Consider the following 21,409-nt stretch of genomic DNA (forward strand, 5'->3'; position numbering starts at 1 on the left):
GTTGAAAAAGGTGGGTGAACTAAAGTTTACCCACCTCTCCTGCACACCCACTTTGCCATTTTTTAAATTTTGTTTTGTATTTGCATTATAACTAGACTCTTATTTCCTAGGCAAGTCGCCTGGCTTCCGGTTGAACTCTCGGTGTTTCTGTTGAGCTTGACGCAGCGGTGACTGTGAGAAAGTTAGGTTGAATCCTCCCGATGCTAGAGGGAAGACGTCATCACATCAACCGCTGCAGCTGTCAGCGATGAATAAATACTGTTGTCTTCAAGTGTCCTGGGAAATATAGACACTGTGTTATGGGCTGCACCTGCGCGACTACACGAGTCAGTAAATATGATTGTACTTTACTCTTCATTTGTAAAGTAGAGGCGTGATGTGTTGGTGCAGGGAAGTGATGGACAGCGTTTAAAGTGTTGAGAGGCTTTGATAAAAAACACATTGTATAAGTACTGTGTTCATTCAGTTGCCTCAATAAATGTAATATATAAATGTCTATTTAGCAGCAGGTGATAATTATCACCAGAATTTTGCAACTCACTTAAAGGATCTATATGGTTGAGCAGACTGGAGGCCTAAAGCGAGTAAAAGTACAATAAAAAATCCCCTTTGGTACACTGTGAAATAGAAATAAGGTGCAGAATAAGAGTGTAAATCAAGTTTTACTTATGAGGAACGTCTGAAGGCAGGAGCCAGTAGCACTGCCAAGTCACAAAATCAACACAACTAGACTAGATCCTGCTGTCAAGTAAATAAAGTTAATGCAATGTAATACTGATTAAATTATGAAATGCATCAACTACCACACAAAGACACTTGTTATTTCACATTTTATTTCCTTTCATTCTTATACATGATGTTTCTCAGTCAATTGGACAGGATGTGCAGATGGTACACAGTGAAGACAATTATCAAAAAGGTTCTTCCTCCAAACGAGAGAGCATCAGTGTATTAGAAGGCCAGTGTCTTTAAGATTCTTTCTTTTTTTTAAGAGTTACTGTGAAAAACAAGTGTAGAAACATTTCTACGTCACAATAAAGATGGGTTTTGAGCAGATTTGAGAGTGTTTACTCAGACTTCAAGCCCTCCTTGATGAGATTGAGCTCATAGCACAGGGTCTCATAGCGATATGCCATACGGATCTGGGCCACGTTGGTTTTGCGGATGTCGTTGCCCTCTGGACCCTCCTTCAAGTAATCGTGACCCAGGCAGTGGATCTTCTCCTGGAGCACAGAGGACAACCACAAGCATGTTTTGGTGCAAGCATAAAATCATCTCTAAGTGGAACATGATGTGTTATCTCTATGATTTAAGATCTGTCTGTATGGTATGAGGATAGAATCAGTGTGTCTGTGAGGAGTTGCCACTACAATTACTGATTTGCACCAAAGATGCTGTTAAAATAAAAAAAACAAGAAAAAAATCCTAAAAGCAATTCATTAAGAAGTCACCACATTTAAAGCTCTCCATCAGGTGCGTTACCTCATCAGACATGGCGCTCTGCAGCACGCTGTTCCTGGAGATCTCACACATGTCGCAGGTACTGAGCTTGAACACCTGGGCTGCAATGGCGTACTCTTCCATCAGGGGCTCCTGTGGATGTAACAGCCAAGATTTACACTCTGATATTTTCATCACTCCTCCTTCGAGTTAGTGAGCTGGCTCAAAAGGGACCTCCACCAGCTCCAGTATACACATTTACCCTGAACTGTGGATAGCATCATTTTCCAGAGGTAACTGTGTTCAATGTATATTGTGTTCTATTTCCGTTTGAGTGTGCTGTAAATGACTTTGCCGGTACAGTACAGTAGTACAAAGACTTCCAAAGAAAAGTATAATACATTGATCTGTAGATGTACACAATACAATACTCTTTACATGCAGCACAGTATGCACCATTGTCTACATTATGATCAAAGGCCCTGTCTTTGTGTGCTCAGACCTTGGTGTAGTGAAACTGCATGGGGTCGTCAGTGGACAGAGAAACCACCAGGCCTTTCTTGTGGAACTCCAGCAGGGGGTTCTTGGCGTATTCCAGGAACAGGCTGTTGTTGCTGAGAGGGGACATGGCGATGGGGATCTGGGCCAGGAAGTACAGGTACTGCAGCACAGGACTCTGGTGGTGGAGGATTGATAGATAGATATGATCAGTTTAGTCAACTTATGACATTATTTGTCAAAACCTGGCACTTTGAATTGTTTTTTTTTTTACTTTTATTTTTGATAATAAAGCAGGCAAATTTCCTTACAGGGAAATAAATTGTGTATTAACTGCAGGATTACTCACAAGATTAATCTCAAATCTGAGACTGCACTTGGCATTAGACTATCAATTGTACAGTAGCCAAGATATCCACTTACAAAAGCAAGATTGTTGTAATAACCCTACACCAATTAATACAGTTAAGGATCAAGGAAGATCCAGGGTAAAATCCATTATTACTCCAATCATTACCAACCCTGTTTTTTTACCGAGCATGTTAGATCCAGATTTCAAACACTGGTCTTAAAAGGGTATTTCTTCCCTCTGCGAACTGGGAACAGAATGTGGTACTTGTGGCCTCTAATTAGATAGTTCCTAAATACAATGTATCCAGCAGAACGTCTTTTGGTACTTTCAGATAAGAGATTATGTCAAGAAGAAAACGTCTTTGCTAATTGACTTTAATGTCTCTAGTATAGAGAAGCAGGTCTTTCCTATTATATCGTATTAAGGACAATGGAAACCTTATGGTTACTTTACAGGTCTGACACCTAGAAATGGGTGCTTGATCAAATCAGTGTATGTATTACTGCTCCTAATTAAGCTGCCATTTTATCTTGTAAAAAGAGTACGGACCTTCTTGAGATTGAGACCGTGAGAGATGTTGTCAGCAGTCATGAAGGCAGCCAGCAGATGGGTGATGGCACCGGCCTCACCGCAGTGAGGCCTGAACGTGAATGTGTTCATCCCCCTCTGTCTGGAGAGCAGAAGATAAATGAGTGTTATATTACGGAAAGGACACATATTTTCAGAGGAACTGTTACTGTCATGAGGCACTCACTGAGCGTTACTGACCTGCGGAGCTGGTTGAGCACAGCGATGTTGGCATACATGTAGTAGATGTAGTAGGTGTAGGAGGGGTTCTTGACGATGTCCCACTCCTCTGGTTTGGGGCTCTTGGTGGAGAACATGTGACCACTGTGCTTGGACTCATCGTCCACACTGTCGAAACCTGTCACCTACACGCCAGGAGGCAAAAGGTTAATTATACAGGGAACAGAGGGCTCTCAGGGCAATTACTCCATAATTGGATCCTTAAGGGGCCGTACAAAAATAATTAGTGGAGAAGTTGGGGTCAGACAAGGCATGTCAGCTGTTCATTTATATGGTGGCTTTAATGGCTGTTAATTTTGCAGCTCTTTAATTTCATCATTATGATATCATTACATTTATTATTTTCAGACATTTTAGGAGGGTATTGCAGTTTTTCTAATCGAAGGGAATGTTCAAAATAAAATACTGATCATGCTGGAGAAGGCCTTGCTTTTTTTATAAAATAAAAATATAAGATTCAGCACCCTTCCCCACCCCAGTAAATTTCATACAGTCCCTAATTCGTGGCAAGCCAATCTTTCCATTGACCAAGATAAGATCTGGTGTCTTGTTGTGTCTCAGCTGTTGTGATCATCCCTGTTATCTATGACAGATTTCTGTGACTGTTTCTGACTCACATGCTTGAGGAAGATGCTGAGCTCTGGGTCGGACTGTGGGTCGATGGTGGCCTGGAACACGGGAAGGAAAATATTCTCCAACATCTTGCCAAAGTGGGGCACAAAGTTCCTGCCTCTGAAGATGTCACTAAGATAGAAGGGTGGTTGGGGGTGTGGGGGCACAACAAATTCATTTAAACACGAATTCTAGCCATCTATTAAACCTTTTTGTCTGTATCACAGTTGGGTCCAACATGGAAAAAAGAATCGAGATTGAAAACGTACTAGATCCTGGGTATTTGAATCATCCATTTGAGGTTTGGGGAGTAGACTCTGTGTTTGACAAACCAGCCGGAGAGCTTGGTCCACTCATTGGGATTGCAGCCGTAGATGGACAGACGAGGCTCAGCATACTGGTACTTGGCTTCCTCCAGGTCAGTGGCTACTTCCTGGTTTACACAAAGGTTGATTCAGGTTCAGTTCACATAAAGTGTGTGTGTGCATAATAGATTATCTATTTGGCAGAAAACAGAAAGCAATTTAACATCTCTCTTCCAGATGTTATTTCATTATCCAAACTAATTTTTCTAGAATTGTTTTTCTGTGATGTTTCGTATCTGTTCTTTTTATATAGGTGACCTTGATGATGGTGGCAAAGTATTCTCCATTGATGTGATTCTCTGTCTTCATGTACAGGTCACGCAGCTCACTGGCTCCCACAGGGTTGTACTTGGCGTTGAACTTATCAAAACGCTGGAAGGTTTGTCTGCCCTACGGAGAAACAACAAAGAGACAAGAAAAGAGGTTCAGATCAAGGATGGTTCACTGAGGGGATGGGACAATATGATGTTATAATAGCTTGTAGTTTTTGAAAAATACATTCGAGACCTTTCTCCAAGAAGTCGATTTTATGTAATATAGTAATTTTCTTGCCTACATGTTAAAATCCTATCATATTGACAAATTACAACAAAAACTGTGATTTTTAATATAAAACGTTGCCGTTGTCCTTAGCTACTCTTTCATATCTGAAACTCATCCATTAGATGTACTTGTAATGTACTGTACGGTGTCCTGTATCAATACTATGTGTACTATGTGCACTGTTTTCTAATACAGTGAGAAAACCACCAATAAGGAAATCATGTTTTCTTTACATGGTAATTCTAGTTGTAGCTATGCATTTTTATTATTCTCTATGTTCACATCCAGCAAGTGAGGAACGTACTGCATGCACATCCAGGGAGTCCACAGTGAGGTCATAAGGGTGCAGGTGAAGGGACTCGAAGAGCTCCTTCATGGTGACCTCTCTCCCTTGAAGCTTGTGCACAACGCGGTCAGCGTCCACACGGTAAGACTTCTTGATGAAGCGCAGCAGGTGCTTCTGGTTCATGCAGGCGGCAGCGTGGATGTGGGTGTCCACCTGGAATGGCAGAGAGACGATAGAGTGGTTTTTGTGTTGTAATAACTCTGCTTGGTCACAAGAGGGAACTAAAGACACATACAAGATACATGGCAGCTGCAAGTGAGGAATATGACAGTAAACTAAGACTTTTAGACTCTTGAAGTACCATCTAAAAAATGTTCTCAATGAACATGCACATGCCCATATGCATTTTTGTTATATCCCTACAAGTTAAAACAGGAAGAGGTACATGTTTAAGGTTGATTAAGTGTTATTTTAAAGCAAAATCAGAAGTCTGTGCGAGATGCTGTTCATGGCTACCTTCCTGCAATTGTAGAAGTCCCTGTGGGGGTTCAGCTTCAGCTCCTTCATCTCCTCCATCTCATTCAGCATCTCATGCACATTGAACTTGGACATGAGGAACTTCAGACGGCGGTGAGAGTAAGTCTTGCTGCAAAACAAGAGAAGCATCTTTACAAAATAGCTGCAGAGTGAGGTGATACACATGCAGACAGACATTTCGCGTACGTTTTTGTATCTATAAAACATGTTACGGTGACATAAAAAAAACTGAAAAATATAGATTTGTCTTGTTACTTTGATGTGGACCTATCTAGGGTTCCTGTGTGAATCGCAAGGACCACACACACACTTAACAATCAGTTAACCCTGGGGGTCATCAGCTGAAAGTGGTAAATTCCTGACATGATCTGTGTTGTACAGAAATCATAACTGAGATATTGCAATTCTAAAAATTAACAGCGTAATCAACACATTTTAAAGGACTCACGTTGGGCCCTGTGCAATGAGAGCAATGAGGAAGTTCATGTCGTCAATGAAGGTGTCGTAGTCGGGGCAGGGCAAGTCCTTGGGCTGATGTTTGTCAGCAGCTGCAGCGTCATTGTACACATAGATGACACCATCCTTCATACGAGCAACATATCCCAGATTCTTTGGTAGGTCCTTGGAATCAAAGGGGTCGTCCCCGTTCTTTGGAGGAGATGTGAAGACTGATGGATGGATGAAAGAATTCAAAGTAAGCATTTTGGATACCCAGTGATACAGAAAACATCTCGCATAAGTGGAAACCTGACTGACCCATCTTCTTTTCTCCTCACCTGGCTGCATCTGATCGTCAGATTTGAAGGACTCTCCCTCAATTTCACGCAGGTACTGAGAGGCCGTCCGTGGAAAGCGCTGGTACGCCAGCTTCATGTACTTCTCCCTGATGGTCAAGGCACGGTACATGCCCTTACAGGACAGCTCAAAATCATCCATGGTCACCTGAACAGCAGATGTAAGAGATGTGATTTTACAATTAACTTGCAGAAATACTACAAAAATTGTAGCCTTACAATTCCATGTGGCTAAGTTAAATTTGAGGCGTTACTTTCAAAAACAAGAATGAATGACTCAACAGCTCTCCATTCATGCAAAAGCTTTTTATACAAAATTGCGGTACTGTGCAGTAAACAGGTAGAGTCGACAGTTTTCTGTTTAAAACATAGTCCTCATTTTGGTGGGTGATTTTTCTAATATACTGCGTTACATGGGCAATCATATGCTTTCTCATGTAGTCACCTAAAATGTATCTTAACAAATGTAAGGTTTTGAAAAGGGTAAAGCAGAAATAACAGTCAGCTCCTCCAAAGTGCTTCTCTACCTGTAAATGTCAAACCCACGGTCATGAAACTTAAACCTCGGCCTGCTCTCAGATGAGCTCCATTCATGGGCCTCAGTTAGTGGGAGATCCACAGACGCATATAGCCAGTGAAACTCAAAGCAAAACACCTCCTGTATTTTATAATTAATCTGATTTATTTTCTTTTAGCTGGGCTAGCTGACTTCTCTTTTCAAACTTTGTGCTAAGCTACCTCCTGCTCCTGGTAGTTAATCGGCAGAGCCACATAAAACAAGTTATTCCAGCCATTCCAGCCAGGATTTGTGTGTCAGGTCATATTAAATGACTTTCCCCACGGACATTTAGATTACTTTCTAATTTGCCAAGATATGCTGTTGTGATGTTAGTAAGAGTAGCAGGAGAGTAGTATCACTGTCTGGAGCCGGTGTGCTGGCTCGGGGAAACCATCTTGTCCTTTCTGCTGCATGTAACACTTGCTGTTAGCTGGGCAGCAGCAACTTTAGCAACAGTTTGCAACCGCATACCACAGCTAACCTTAGTTACATTACTTGCTATGTCGTTGTTCACATCGTATCATGCTATTTGTCATGGTATTGGATTTCTCCAGAAGCGCTTTCCCTTTTAAATGTCTTGTAAAGTATTGTGATTTGAAATGATAATTTAATGAATGTTGTCCTGACTCTTCACCATACTAACCAAATTAAGTTTCTGAAGAAAATGACTAACATATTCGCTCTCCAGAAAGTTTTCCTCTTTTAAGTTTAAAGAAAAGATACATAATTGAAAGTTTATGCCTGTTATATAGTGGTTGCTTTCACAAATAATAAAAAGCTTAGTTTTTTAGACAAAAATGAAGGGACCTTAAGTGTTTTACAGTGTAGTACTGTATTACTACCAGTCAATGATCATCCTTAACCACCAATATGAACAATAACAGAATAACCAATAGGCTTTTTCCAGCCTCTAAACACCACATCCTCAGTCGACTATGAAACTAGTTTGATGCTGGTTACTATAATGATTTATCCAAGTCAAAAAATTGGGTGATATTTTCTAAAAATATCAGGGCAGACATTCAAATAAAGTGAACAGTACCCCGGAGGCGTAGTCTCCAATGATGGCCACTCTCTGGAAGTCAGGCACTTCCAGGTAGGTGGGCGTATCCACCTCCACTGACACTACAGGGGCAACAGTTGCCTTGCTACCAGCCACAGGCACAGCCATGGTGCGGCGGCGCTGGTGCCTCTTGCTGTGGATGAAGACAGGTAAGGTATAGTAGTTGGCTTCATCCACAGTCAACATTTCAGAAATGTTTGCTGTGAAACCCAACCACATTACCCTCAAGAAATAATATCAGCTACATAGGGAAGAGTTTGTACTGTTCTTTCAGGGAACTTACCAGTCCGTAGACTGAAAGGTCTTATTTTCTTGCACCACAAGCAACAACCTACTGTCTCACCGTTTCACAGCATCATCCTCAGTGTGCAGATGGAGGGCCATCTCCTGGTGAAGGATGGGGCAGTCGTCAGCCACATCAAACATAGAGATCTCATCGCGGACGTTCTCATCTTTGGTCTCAGACGCAAAGACTTTCTCCGCGAAGGCCCGCATCTTGTCATCGGTCTCTGTCAGGCACAGCAGAGGTATGTTCTGTTAATAACAGAAATACATTCTGCGCCCATCACACCATGCAGCACTAAACTAATCAGGCTATGGCTATGAGGCCAGACACAAACAGAATCTCTTGGCTGCTAATCTACGCTGCACCAATATGAGTGCTGAAGTATGCAAATTCATGATGAATTGTGCACATGACATCCTACATCAACATGACATAAAAAGGCACATACCTTACCTAACCTGAGGTGTACAGACTCCAGCACATGCGTTGTATACGACCAAACCAAAGATTGACTCAATCACTACAAGTCTGTAACTCTGACCTCCAGTTTGGGCTGCAAACACAAAGTCCCATGCATATAGAGAAACTACAGTGATAAAGCATGGACACACACATTTGTCTACTCATATGGATACAGGACTGTAAAGCCTTTTTTAATGTAGGTTTTTAACTCCAGACCCAGTTTTCTTATCATCTTCACTGTTTATTTTGCATTTTCTAAAGCCTCTATTGGGAAGTAAAGTAAGGGAAATGAATTTGGTCATAATTATTCAATATGTTGAAAAAAAATGAAAGGAAAAGAGGGTCAAGGTCCAAAGTGACAGGAGTTATGAACCAAGCTACGAACAACAGTACTTCAACAGACGTTCAAGTGTCATAAGAAACACAGTGACAATACACAGCATGGGTGGCATTACATGATGCCTACTCCAGAGATAACTACTCTCTAAATCAAACTCTACTTGTTACATGCACTCACTAGCCAAAAGTCAAGGCTTTCAGCTCTAAGACACCAACTCTGCTACGGCACATAAACCGACTGAAGCGGTTTGGGGTTCTGCTTCTCACTCTCCATACTTACTGTCTTGACCTGATTATGCCCAGCAAGAAAGTAGCACCACCCGGAACAAAACCCAAAAAAGAGAGTGTTAGAAAAGTATTGGTTAGGTAGATAGGTGTTATACATGAGGATGACATACAACCCTTAACTCTTTTACAATATATGCAAATCAAATGCATCATATAATTAACGTAGTTATTAATATATAACATTTTATGAGATGTACCTGCATTATAATTAGTGGTGGATGAAGTACTTTTAAGTATCCTTTACTGAAGTGAAAGTAGCAATACCACAGTGTAAAACTGTGCTACAGGTAAAAGTCCTGCATTCAAAATGGCACTTCAGTAAAAGAACAAAAGTTTGAAACATACTTAAAGTACCAAAAGTAAAAGAACTCATTATTTAGTGGTTCATTAATATGTAAGTACCACTAATATTGCAGCTGGTAAAGGTGGGGCTTATATTATTTACTTTATGTACTGCCACATACCAGCATAATCCATAAAAATACATAATCATTTACTGGTTGATTTTTTTTTTGATTTTACTAATAATCTGACTGCAGAGTAGCACGTAACTAAAACTGTGCAAATAAATGTAGTGGAGTAAAAGGTACAATATTGGCTTCCAAAATGTAGTAAGTATAGAGTAGCATAAAATGGAAATACTCAAGTGTAGCAAACATTCCACCACTAACTATAATATTCATCGGTTATTAACAATATGGAATATAGATTAGAAATACATGCAATAATAGATGCTGAGGATATGAGCAATGAAATGAGACATTAGACCAGTACATACAGTTTATGGTAAATGGATAAGTTGGATTAAGATAAAGGGGATGAATAAGGGAGAGGACATCTGACTGTTTTAACAGTTACTCTTGAAATATATTTGGACACAGCAGCTGGACAAAGAATTGGTAAGTGCATCTTCAGGATACGTGCAGAGATAAGTTTGTGGTCTCAGTGTTTCCAAGTTTCGAATCAAATATGGAGGATACTCAGGTGATGTGATTCCATTACAGCGGCGCTAACATCTCCATGCGTGTAAAGATGCATTTCCTGTGTATCCCTGGCATTCCTTTGATGGTTCAAACAAGTCTGAAGGTCAGTGAAGTCTTGTTTGTGTGCTGCTTTGCATATTGATAAGCATTCCCATGGTGGAGGGGTCGGTGAGCTACCTGGGAAAAGTCATTCATTAATGTAAATATTCACTTTCAGTTCAGTTTTAAACTGATGATGCTGTGTTTGTGAAGCATCTGATCCAAACCAATATAATGAAGCAGAGAACTGATACCGAATGTGAACAATACATTAATAAATAGTGTCCATTTCCACTATATTCCATTAGCCTACTTTCTATTTTCAGTGGAATAGATCTTCATTTACTAAGATCTATATTACGTTTGTAATTGCATTACATTTAAATGCATGAAAAAGTATTTGGCGATGTGACTGAGTCACATCCATGCGTTTGATATGCTTCACATCTACCCCCAACTCCTTGGATAGTTTCTTAGCTCCATACTTACTTCCTCCCTCTGCTCGGTAAGCAAAAAGTCAGGGTGAGACGGTCCAGGTTAGAGGAAAGCAAAACAAGTGTGATTATGTCTCAAAGTGGTAATTAAAAGGAAGCAAGTGAGCTACACAAAAAGAAAACTGACATGAAATTGTTAGTTCTGTGGATTATGTGCCATGTCCAGCACATGTTTCCTGACACAGTTGAGTTTTTCAGGGTAGTTTCAAGTTTTGAATGTTTCAGCACAAATTAAATTTAAATTCCGTTCACCTTCATTGTATCTCAAAACCTCTGTAAATAAAACCAAAAACAATCTGCATGGCTAAATCTGCATTTGGGGGGGGGGTTGAGTAAACTGGCCCTTTTATATAAGACTGATCTGAATTTGATCAGTTTGATCATTAATGCATCTGTTGTCAGCTCTCCACACCTGCCCCAGCAGATCGTAAAACCTGCCTGCATGGACCGCATGACAACATTGGTGTGAAATCTCTGCAGTCACATCAGAATATCACAACAAGTGTAAACACTCTCCGACATTACCTGCTAAATCATTACAACCACCTAACTCCATTAAGATGTGAAATCAAGCTCTTCAGACAGCAGCTGTTCAGACCATTGCATTTCTATTTTTCACCCCTTGCATAATGCGACTTCATACTTGCCAGTTGCTCAGTGCTTGGTGGCGGTAAGCCTATAATTAGCAACCATTACAACAGCATTTAGAACAGTAGTAGCGATAGAGCAAGTACAAATTGAGCAAAGGTTGCTGCATGGCCCAACCTTCTGTCACACTTGATGAAGGAGAATCTGCTGACAAGTCACATCCATCAAACATCCCTCTCCTTTTTCGCAGCGGATACTCAATTGCTCACTAGATTCTGCTCTGCCAGTTTGTTTTATGATATGGATCCAACTGAGGTGAAGAAAGGTATTTAGATGTTCGAATCTGCCGATTGAGCTAAAACAGGAACATTCAAACTTGTCAGCTATTTGGTGCAAACACAGATTAAGATTAAGGGAAACAGTATTTTTATAATTTTATTTAAGTGTCCAAATCTAAGAAAGAGACGGTGATGACTATATATTAGTCAGTATGAACTTCATATTGGAACTATATGCATTTTAACCCCAATGAACCTGTCATTAAAGCTGTCAGTACCATCTATTAGAGTGATGATGTAGCACTGGCAAACATATGGGAATTTATTACCTTAACAGTTGTTGATATTCTACGCAGTGAGGGATATGACCCCTATAATATACATACATACATTACAAGTTCTCGGGGAAAGAAAGAAACTGAAAACCCTTTTGGTGAAGGCTTTCCTCAGTTCATCTTTATAGTGACGTGTCAATGTAAAATAACTTTTTGAAAAAATGCTATTCAACCCTCTTTCTGTAGGTGACCAGTGTCATTCTGCTCATACTCACCTGGCACTAAGACTTTAGGCATGGTGATGCTCGTCCAGTAAAACGCTCCCTGAGGACTGTTAAAGGGTGGTCAGCCACTGGCCCACTGTAGAAGGGAAGTGTGGAGCCCTGTGCTTGGTCGGTGCAATATTAAGCTCCCTCTGCCTCAAGTGTAACCAGAACCTGCTATGCCCACACGGAACACGCGTCAACATAACGGGGGAACTCATATGTGTCCAAGTCTATTTTAAGTTGTCTATGTGTGCATGCAGGACTCCTTGACAGGCACAGCGTGTAGACAAAAGAGACAAGTATGTGTGTGTGTGTGTGTGTGTGTGTGTGTGTGGGGGGGCTTATATTATATAACATCCCAGATATCTGCTCAGGTCTCTATGCACATGGTAGGTGGGTGTTTAGAGGGGTGCACAGTGCAAATGCCACAGGACTCTCCCCATGGTGTTTGTTTGAAAACATGACAATCCTGAAAATTGGACCTGGAAAATGGGATCCTCACACCTGACCTTAGTAATGTGTAGCTTTCACAGAGGTGTCCCAGTGGTTTTCATATTATAATTACCAAGAAAAAACCCTCATCTTCATGCTGCTACTTTTCAACAATCAACTTTTTTTTATCAATCTTCAGATTAGGTGGAATTGGCCCTTTAAAATAATCTTGAGCCATATCACAAATGTCTTGGTTAGGACAACGGAGGCTTGTTTTTGTCTTTTAATTGATGGGCATTTTTACGGCAAAGATCAGAGAGAAAAATTTGAAGAACTTCTGCACAGTAGATCAAATTCTGTTTACCTTCACAAAACAACTTTAGTGACTTTTCTGCTATCAAGTTCCCATCACACTTGTGGCTCAGTAAGGCTGTTCTTATTGGTGCTTTGAACTAAATGCTAATGTCAGCATGCTAACATACTCACAGTGACAATGCTAACATGATGGCGTTAAGCAGGGGGAATTTTTACCTTGTTAACCTTCTTAGTTTAGCATGTTAGCATGCTAACATTTGCTACTTAACACTAAACACAGTACAGTTGAGGCTGCTTGGAATGTCATTAGTTTTGCAGGTATCAAAATTATTGGGCAAAAATAAAGTGTTGACCTCATGATTGCACTTGATCAAAAGTCACTAGTCATTATGATTCAGGACCATCATTGTCAGTTCAGAATTTTGTGCCAATCCATCCAGTAGATGCATCACCAAAATCATTAGGATGTATCCTCGTGGGACTGATCTGTACCAAATGTCATGACAATCCATCTAATAATTATTGAGACATTTCAGTCTGGACCAAAGTGGTGAACTGCCACACATAAGCTGCCCTTAATCACCAGGTAGTATCAATCTTACTGTAACTGGTGAGAGCAAATTTGCTGCAAAAAGGAATTAATCACATTAGATATTTACTACTTAAGCTATGTCCCCCCAGGGATCAATAACATATTTCTGATTCTAATTCTAATAAGGTTGACATATTATTATCAGATTTAGAAGTCTAAATTATGCAGTATTTATTAGGCAATATATCTATCCATTCAGAAAGTTTTTGCTTTATTTGCCATGGTTTTTACATAACCCTCTCTGAAACTTCTGCCACATGAATGGATTTTTATTTGTTCTCCTCAGAGCATTTTTCCTGACGCCTGTTTTTGGGGAATATTCAAGACAAGTGTGAATGAGATGCTCAACTAAGCAGAGATGTGGGTACGAGCCCTGGAGAGGAATAGCCTTCCAAGGAAGTATAAGGCTTGGGGCTACCAGCGTGGAGTCCAAGACTCCTGTGGCCACTGCTTGTGAACAAGGTCCTACCAAAACCAACAAACCTCGAAAGGTATAAATCAGCTAAGAAATCCTGCTTTTCCTGTGTTGGACACCAGCCAACCTGGAACACATACTGACATCATGCCGAACAAGCCTGACAGATTCAAATGGCAGCACGATCAGGTGAGGACTCAAAAGATTATTCTGTCCAGGGGAGAAGGCAGAGAGGCTGGGGGTACAGGGATCCTTGCCAGTGAAGAACTGGGAAAGTTTGCCTTTGAAGGCAACTCAATTTTCCAGAAGAAATTACTGTCCTGACATTGTACCCTGGCCCTACTGAAGCTAACAGTACCCTGGGAGGAAAGGATTGAGAAGGCTGGAACCTCCCGGTGGAAGTTGGTTGCAGGGGCTTGCCAGGGCAGTCACTCTGGAGCTCATTGATAAAACCGCAGGGTCAGAGGGCTAGTCTGCAAGAAAATGGTCAGGAACATCACCAAGCAGATGGAGACCAGATGACTAAGAGGAATGGCACAACCAGGCGGGCAGAGGAGAGGGAGGGCAGAACTAAGTGGTGAGTAGACCTGAGGGACTGAGTGGTTCCAGAATGCCGTTCCACTGTCGAGCCCATCTGAGGTGTCATGGGCCAATCGACGAAATAAAACAGGGAGGGCTGGGGGGCCTCTTGAAAACCCTATGAAGTCGCAAATGTCTGAACCACAAGACTCTAACCTGAGACGATGCAAGGGCGATGGAAGAGAGTGATTTTATGCCATCCGCTTCACATAAGGGGCAGTAGGTAACTCCTGCCAGGTGAGGCGGCTGCGATATGACATTCTCAAGATACTTCAGTACTTCAATACTGCTTAAGGTTTTTAATATAATTTTTACTGCTTTGAGCACCACAAACAAACTTCCACAAACACACTTCCATTGTATCAGGGTAGGGGCAGAAAGCTCAGAGAGATATTTCAAAACGGAGACAAATAAGACCTTAACTATCTGCATTGCTGGATACCAGATTTGGTAAGTAGAAAAATATCTTTTGTAATTTTGTCGTGAAATTACCCTTTAAGTAATGGCTATGTTTTATTGGTTGTTACCAAGGACAAATCCTCGTCATCACTTGTGTAACACACGTCTGCTTATCCGTTCATCCTAAGACACTGTGCAGCTTGAAGACACTTAACAAGCTATCTATTTTTAGGGAATGTGATCCTAAATGTCAAAGTTCCTCTTCTGGTACAAGTTAAAGAGATCAGGTTAGAAATGGGCAGTCAGTCAAATCAGCCAAAGACTGACAAATAAAAATTACAGTTTTAATTTCTGGAAAGCTACCGGTTAAAACTAGACATTTTGTAAATAATAATCAATTTCAGTTAATCCTTTTCATAAAGACACCTTTACAATTCCAAGTTAAACTTCAGTCTATGTTTTACTCATGATTGGAATTAAACTAGTGACACATGAATCCACAGTATTGTAATCTTGAACACAAGACATGGATTGATTTAATTTCCTCATGCCATATTGCTGTTTCGACAGAATGTTATCAAAACTATTTATTAAACAAAGAAATTGAATGAATTTCTTCTCAACAAATGTCGGTTTTAATCTTCAGTTGCTCATCTCAAATGATCTGACAACAATAACTACAACCTGAGGTTGAACGTTTTTGTATGAATTCTTTATGCAACATCTCAGATTTTTGCCAAGTTGCCACATAAACGTGAACTTGAAGGGCAAACTGTTAAAGGCAAGTGGCAACAAATGCACAGGCTGGCATGAATGAACAGTTCTTTGAAGATTGGCTCTTCGTGGTGTACAGAGATCTCACTGTTCCTCACCATGAACCTAAGAGATTATCAGCAGTTGCCATGTGGTTTACATAGGCAAGAGGGAGCACAGAGTCCAAGTTTCCCCTGTCTCATATTACTCCTATCATCATCCCCCAGACTGTCAGACATTACCAAATTACAACAGGTGTTCCCATGTCCGGCTTCTAGTCTGAGAGTTGTGTTTGTCCATACAGAGGTTTTCTATGGCTTTCACTTTTCTAATTCATTTCAAATATCATTCAGTATGATAATCTGTGAGAAGCTGCAAAACATAAGCGCAATGAACACCAAAGCTGTGAACACCAGAATGAAACAAACCCAAAAAAGTAACCTCCAAATATATATTTCTAATGTATTAATAGATATGAATAGTTCAAGTTAGTGTCATATAACAATGTTTTGTTTGGTATTGAATATCACTGGTGTCAAGTTCACTGGTGACGAACCCTCCAAGTGCATGTAGGAAGAAATGTGAAGACCTCGGTTCCTCCAACAGCCACACTGACAAGTGAATGTCACTGCAGCGTTATAGCAACTGTGTTGTCTGCAAGTGTGAACTGGGGAGTTTATTACATGCAACATATTTCATACAATACAGATTTATTTTATAAATCTCCAAAAGAAGTACATTAGCTTTAGGTAAAATCTGAACTTTTGAAAAGTAATAGACCTGATTTTAATGAATGGAGGTTGAGAATATGTAACAGCGCGGACTCAGTGAGGAATGAGTATGTGCTTGATAGTAATGGCTCACTGGCGTACAGTTTACAAATTCAGCATGTTTACATGTTATGTTTGGATTGTTATCACTCTTCCTGTTAGAAAGATAAAGAGGAACACCCAAATCTTAAACCAGCAAAACCACATAATCGTTGGTGCACACATGTATATACAGGACCTTTGTTTTCACACACAGCAAGTTTCATAAGACTGATTTTACTCCACAAATGGCACTACCTTTATTTTGTAGTTAGTCTAGAACAACTCCTTATAGATTTTTTTCTCTTTTTTTCATATTCTAACGTCTAAAGTTATAACAAAGGTTTTTCACTTTTCTGGTTTTATTTATCTGGCCTAAATGTGAAACTTTTCACATTATAATGACAATACTGAAACCTTGCTTCACACACCATTACACTATGTTATAGCATTTAGCATTGCTATGGAAGTGCCACTTGGGCCTCAGCAGTCACTGTTGAGAAAGTTGGCTGTTGAAGAGTATAGAAAATACTTACACACTAATACATTTGGGTTGAGTAATGGAAATACACATATACCTAAAGGCTTCCTCATTCCAACTTCAAAGTCTCCTTAAGCACTGATTGATAACTTAGACTCCTGTTTATGTTCCTAATACCATCTCAATACCGACAGTGCCCGATAAAATGTGTCCTGTTGCTGTTTTTTCTGTCATATGAGCCGGGAAATTAAATTTTGTTGTGTTTTTTCAGGGAAAATGGAAACTATGCAAGATGGGTGGGATCATAAACAGTGGTAGTTGCCTTTGGGAATTTCAATTGGTCTTAATTGCTCAACTGTTCCTCCCAAACAGAACATTCCCCCAGAGCAGAGAGGTTTGACCATCTTAACTACAGGCAGGACAAAAAGGTAGGTCCTTCTAATATTTTAGAATGAATATTTCTTTTAATTATTTAAAGCTTGTTTTCTGTTCATTTACTTTTGGTATTAGAGGGACAAAGGTCACTGTAGACATCCTATTAAAATGCTTTAAACTGCCCTCGAGCTTGACCGACAACATGATGGGCAGACAGATAACAGTGAATGTCTCCACCATTTCCTCTAACAGAGAAGTGAGCCTTGCACAATGTGCCAGACACTGACTAAACTTTACTGTCCTTTTCAAATCGCAGATTGGGTACAATGGAAGTGAAGGTGTCTGTGGACGGTATCCCGCGTGTGGTCTGTGGAGTTACAGAGGAAACAACATGCCAAGAAGTGGTCATAGCTTTGGCCCAAGCACTGGGTATGTGTGTCTCTACATTGTAATAAGATTTGTACTCTGACATGTTAACCAAGCTGACAACCCCACTGCCATCTTTCTCTTTAGGTCAAAGTGGACGGTACACGCTACGAGAGAAATTCAAAGACTTTGAGCGGTGCATGACGCCCAACGAACACCTTCTGGAGACACTTGAGAAGTACGGTGAGCAGGCCAGAGAGGTCCAACTCACACTGCTCCACAACGGACCCTCAGTCTGGGATGAAATGAGTAGGACAAAAGTTGGAAGATACCAGCCCTGCCCGCCGTTGAGAAGAAAAGACCCAGGCACCAGAATGCGGCGGGGCAGCGGTTCACTTAGTTTGCATCGTCAAAGCCTGCCACCGTTGTCGGGTTCTAGACAAGAGACTGAGCAGCAAAAAGAGGACCTGAAAAAGCCTAAAAGAAAGTCTCTGACGCTCATGGAAGAGGCCTTGGAATGGCTGGAGAGTCTGGGTAAAGGCAAGGTCTATAGTACTGCCTGTGATAAGGAAAGCAGTAAGAGGAGTGATAAAAGGAATCGCACCTCTTTGGATTTTTCTCTCGCTGTTGACAAAGATTACTCAGGTCGAAGTAGCAGGAGCAAAGTCAGAGGACAGAAAAGTTTAAAGTCAGACTTGGATAGTCAAACATCCTGCTGCATGGGAAGTCAGACGAAGGGCAAAGAAAGCAAACACTCCAAGAAAAGTCAAGAGGCAAAATCTGATGGCCTGTTCAGCTCGAGCTGTGCTACAACTGAAGATGAGAAAAACTGTCTAAGAGAAACCATTATATGTCAGCTCAGTTGTTTGCAAGATTTACAAGTCCAGATAGCACGCGTTGACAAACAGATTTTTGAGCTTGAGGAAAAACAGAGGGCCAAAAAAGATGAGGAGGAAGCCCAGGAGAGAATGGCTGAAGAGGAGATGGAGCAGATCAAGTTTTGGGAGAACGAATTAAAGGCAGAAGAAGGTTACGAGATGGATTTGCAGCGTCAGTTCCTTGAGATGAGGGCGAAGGCCATTGAGTGCAAGCACAAACTGGAGGAGTACAGGCACAAAATGCAGGGACTTGATTTCTTTGCCACTCAAAACGTTGCTCAAGAGAAGTTAGATCTGATTTCAAAGGTTGGTGCAAATGCAACAACGGCCACTGGGATTTCAGCTGTTTCAACCAAGGACCTAAAGCGACAACAATCTGATCCAGATGGGGATGTAAATATTAACAGGAAGTTTCTGCCCAGAGAAGACTTAAACCCTCCTCATGCTCTAGTTCCTCCAAGTCAGATAAAGGAGCGACGGCCCACAGGACCCACCGAGCTGAGGGAGTGGTGGACACGCTGGTCCGAAGCCCAAGGCTCTCAATCACAGACTAAAAAGAAGGTGATTCACCGCTCTGAGCTTACTATATATCTGGGGAGCACCAAGGTTTAGAATCAGATAAAGTCAATTATTGAGTCAATAAATATGAATTTTTCATTGTACAACAGTTCTAACAATTGTATTCTTTAAAATGCAAGACTGTGATCCTCCTGGTTTAACTTGCATTGAGCGTTTATAACCAATACTTTGTGTCCTCTGTGTGTTGGGATGTAGACACTAGCACCCTGGTGCACCCACATCGACATTAGCACAGCCTTCCCTTGGTTTATTTAGTGAGCCCTCTAGTGATTAAATGGGTTCTGAACCAAAAGTCAGCCCCTGTGGTTGTCAACAAAGGATCAACTGAAGTCGATATAGCACATTTTAAATTAACAGACTAAGAATTTAATTCATCCAACCCTTGCCTTGGAAATTATGGAATATATTGTACATGATGTAACTTTAATGGAAGAGAGGGAAATCAAAGGAGAGCATTTCTGCCTTTATTTCATATAAATTAGAAACTTCATTTTGTCTCGCAGGCAGCTTTCATCTGTACATTTTGGGGATTCTTCCCCTCAAGTTTGAGAACAGATGATGTCCATAGGCACAAAAGCCTCTTTAGACTTAATGACATTGTGTCCTTCATGAAGACTAAGCTGCCTCTGAGAATGCAAGCAAAGAATCAGCCTTAAATAAATTATGGCTTGGATGATGCATTTTGCTGTTCTCTGCAACACAAATACTACATACAGCTGCACTCCTGAAGAGAGCTGGTGCTCATCTTAGAGGGGTGGCACTGGACTGAAAGCTCTGAATTCATCTTTGGTGAATTTGTACATTTTGTCATCTGCTGAGAAGCCCTAGTTGTTAGGATTTATCTGTGGAGCACTAAACAAGGCATATTCACCTTGGTCTGTTTGTAACAACTGTTGGTCATTTCCTGTGCTTGACTGAACACTGGTCTGCATGATACATTCCACAGCTACTTGATGCTTTGAAGTTGTATTCAGTCTTAAATAAAGCAGACGTGCAAAAATAAAAAGACAATTACACAACAGCTCATGATTTTCATAAAACTTTAATTCAATTGTTTCATTCAAGACCATTAACAAAAGTACATGAGAACCTCTGTACGTGGTTCAACTGAAACCCAGTGATCTCCAAAGTTGAAATTAATTTGACTGTAACTTAATGTGCAGAGGCACAAAGCTCACCCAGCATGTCTCCAGAGCACAATAACTGATATCCTGATTCTTAGTTTTTTTTTTGTTTGTTTTTTTTTTTTTTAGACTGAATTTCTAATACTTTACTTTTCTCCTTCTTTAAGTTAAATTCGTTTCATTATATCTGAAGTTTGAACTTTCACTAAGAAAAAAAAAAAGCACACATTACATACAGTATAGTTCAACCCACAGGTTTGGGATGCATATCAGTATTATTTCTACTAGAAAAGAAAGCCACCCTAAGATTGTTCTGAATATTTTGGCGGTTGGCTGGGAACAGAGGATACATCTAATTTTTTGTTGTTTTTTTATTTAATTTTGCTTGTAGTTTTTTTTTTTTTTTTTTTAGGCACCTTATTCTTACTTAATTCAATATTAGCAGATTGAGTTTCAATGGAAAAAAAAGCAAAAATATGTGCAAGAGAAAAAAAGAGAAAAAAAAACATAGTATAAAAGAACCGCAGATATAAGATGCCACAAGGAATTCTGCACCTGGGAAAAATTGCTTAAGTGGAGCATGTGAATACCAAAAAGGTATCTAAAAGGCTCCAGATTGGTAAAAGTAAATCCCATTAGATTAACTACTTTGACATTCACGTACATCATACACACACACCATGCTTTCACTTCAGCTCTTCAATAAAGCATTTTAAAAACTGCTCAAAAAACCGAGCAGAGAAGAATCCTCAGTTTAAGCTCGCACATATGAGAAATATGATCCTCCTTATGGAGGGAACTTTGCTTTGCTTTATGCGTCTTGTAGGAAAGCATACAGTAGTGGAAACTTTACAATGAATGCATTTTAAGTTTCCATGGGTAAAGGAGCAAAAAAAAATATGAGAAAAAAAAAAAAAAAAAAAATAAAGGAGCAGATGCTCAAAAGACATGCCAACAATCACACTCATTCACCCAGGCAAAACTACTGGACAGATTACAGGTGCAGAATTCCAGACAAAGCAGATTCAAAAGATAAGGACATAGACAGCCACACAGTCATCACTCTGATTTAGAGGTACAAGACCCTCAGAAACAAATATCTCAGTTACACACACTATGATGACTCCTAGGATACATCACACACACACACACACACGC

At 40.4% G+C, this 21,409-nt stretch overlaps 2 protein-coding genes across 5 annotated transcripts in view; one reads left to right on the top strand and one right to left on the bottom strand.

Annotated features, from left to right (window-relative positions):
* Nucleotides 1-816: 816 nt before the first annotated feature.
* Nucleotides 817-21,409, bottom strand: part of ampd1 (adenosine monophosphate deaminase 1 (isoform M)) — a 207,229-nt gene continuing 186,636 nt past the window's right edge. The window contains exons 1-15 of one of the 3 annotated variants that reach the window (XM_051426519.1): nt 12,164-12,293; nt 8,200-8,365; nt 7,836-7,989; nt 6,217-6,382; nt 5,889-6,108; nt 5,420-5,549; nt 4,922-5,116; nt 4,333-4,464; nt 3,979-4,142; nt 3,715-3,841; nt 3,059-3,222; nt 2,840-2,960; nt 1,943-2,116; nt 1,483-1,593; nt 817-1,223 (exon numbers count right to left, since the gene is read on the bottom strand). In XM_051426519.1, coding sequence (XP_051282479.1) covers nt 1,068-1,223; nt 1,483-1,593; nt 1,943-2,116; nt 2,840-2,960; nt 3,059-3,222; nt 3,715-3,841; nt 3,979-4,142; nt 4,333-4,464; nt 4,922-5,116; nt 5,420-5,549; nt 5,889-6,108; nt 6,217-6,382; nt 7,836-7,989; nt 8,200-8,365; nt 12,164-12,185 — 2,202 coding nt within the window. In that variant the 5' untranslated portion in view covers nt 12,186-12,293 and the 3' untranslated portion in view covers nt 817-1,067. Of the gene's footprint in view, nt 1,224-1,482; nt 1,594-1,942; nt 2,117-2,839; nt 2,961-3,058; nt 3,223-3,714; nt 3,842-3,978; nt 4,143-4,332; nt 4,465-4,921; nt 5,117-5,419; nt 5,550-5,888; nt 6,109-6,216; nt 6,383-7,835; nt 7,990-8,199; nt 8,366-9,223; nt 9,396-12,163; nt 12,294-21,409 lie in introns of those variants that run through there. The other 2 variants (XM_051426520.1, XM_051426521.1) reach the window with 2 other exon arrangements.
* rassf11 (Ras association domain family member 11) lies at nt 14,336-20,148 on the top strand. 2 transcript variants are annotated; one of them, XM_051426535.1, is made up of 5 exons: nt 14,499-14,724; nt 14,854-14,937; nt 17,302-17,357; nt 17,621-17,733; nt 17,818-20,148. In XM_051426535.1, the coding sequence occupies exons 4-5, from the start codon at nt 17,631-17,633 to the stop codon at nt 19,158-19,160; spliced, it is 1,446 nt and encodes a 481-aa protein (XP_051282495.1). In that variant the 5' UTR covers nt 14,499-14,724; nt 14,854-14,937; nt 17,302-17,357; nt 17,621-17,630; the 3' UTR covers nt 19,161-20,148. The 2 variants fall into 2 exon arrangements, with proteins under 2 accessions (XP_051282496.1, XP_051282495.1); XM_051426536.1 differs by lacking the exons at nt 14,499-14,724; nt 14,854-14,937 and adding an exon at nt 14,336-14,485.

Source organism: Dicentrarchus labrax, unplaced genomic scaffold (genome assembly GCF_905237075.1).
Source record: "Dicentrarchus labrax unplaced genomic scaffold, dlabrax2021, whole genome shotgun sequence".
NCBI lineage: Eukaryota > Metazoa > Chordata > Actinopteri > Moronidae > Dicentrarchus > Dicentrarchus labrax.

What these genes read in the sequence shown, in the direction of transcription:
- rassf11 (XM_051426536.1), top strand. Translation starts at nt 17,631, where the DNA reads ATGGAAGTGAAGGTGTCTGTGGACGGTATCCCGCGTGTGGTCTGTGGA. An exon ending in AGCTTTGGCCCAAGCACTGG is followed by an intron (nt 17,734 to 17,817) that starts GTATGTGTGTCT and finishes CTTTCTCTTTAG; the next exon opens with GTCAAAGTGGACGGTACACG.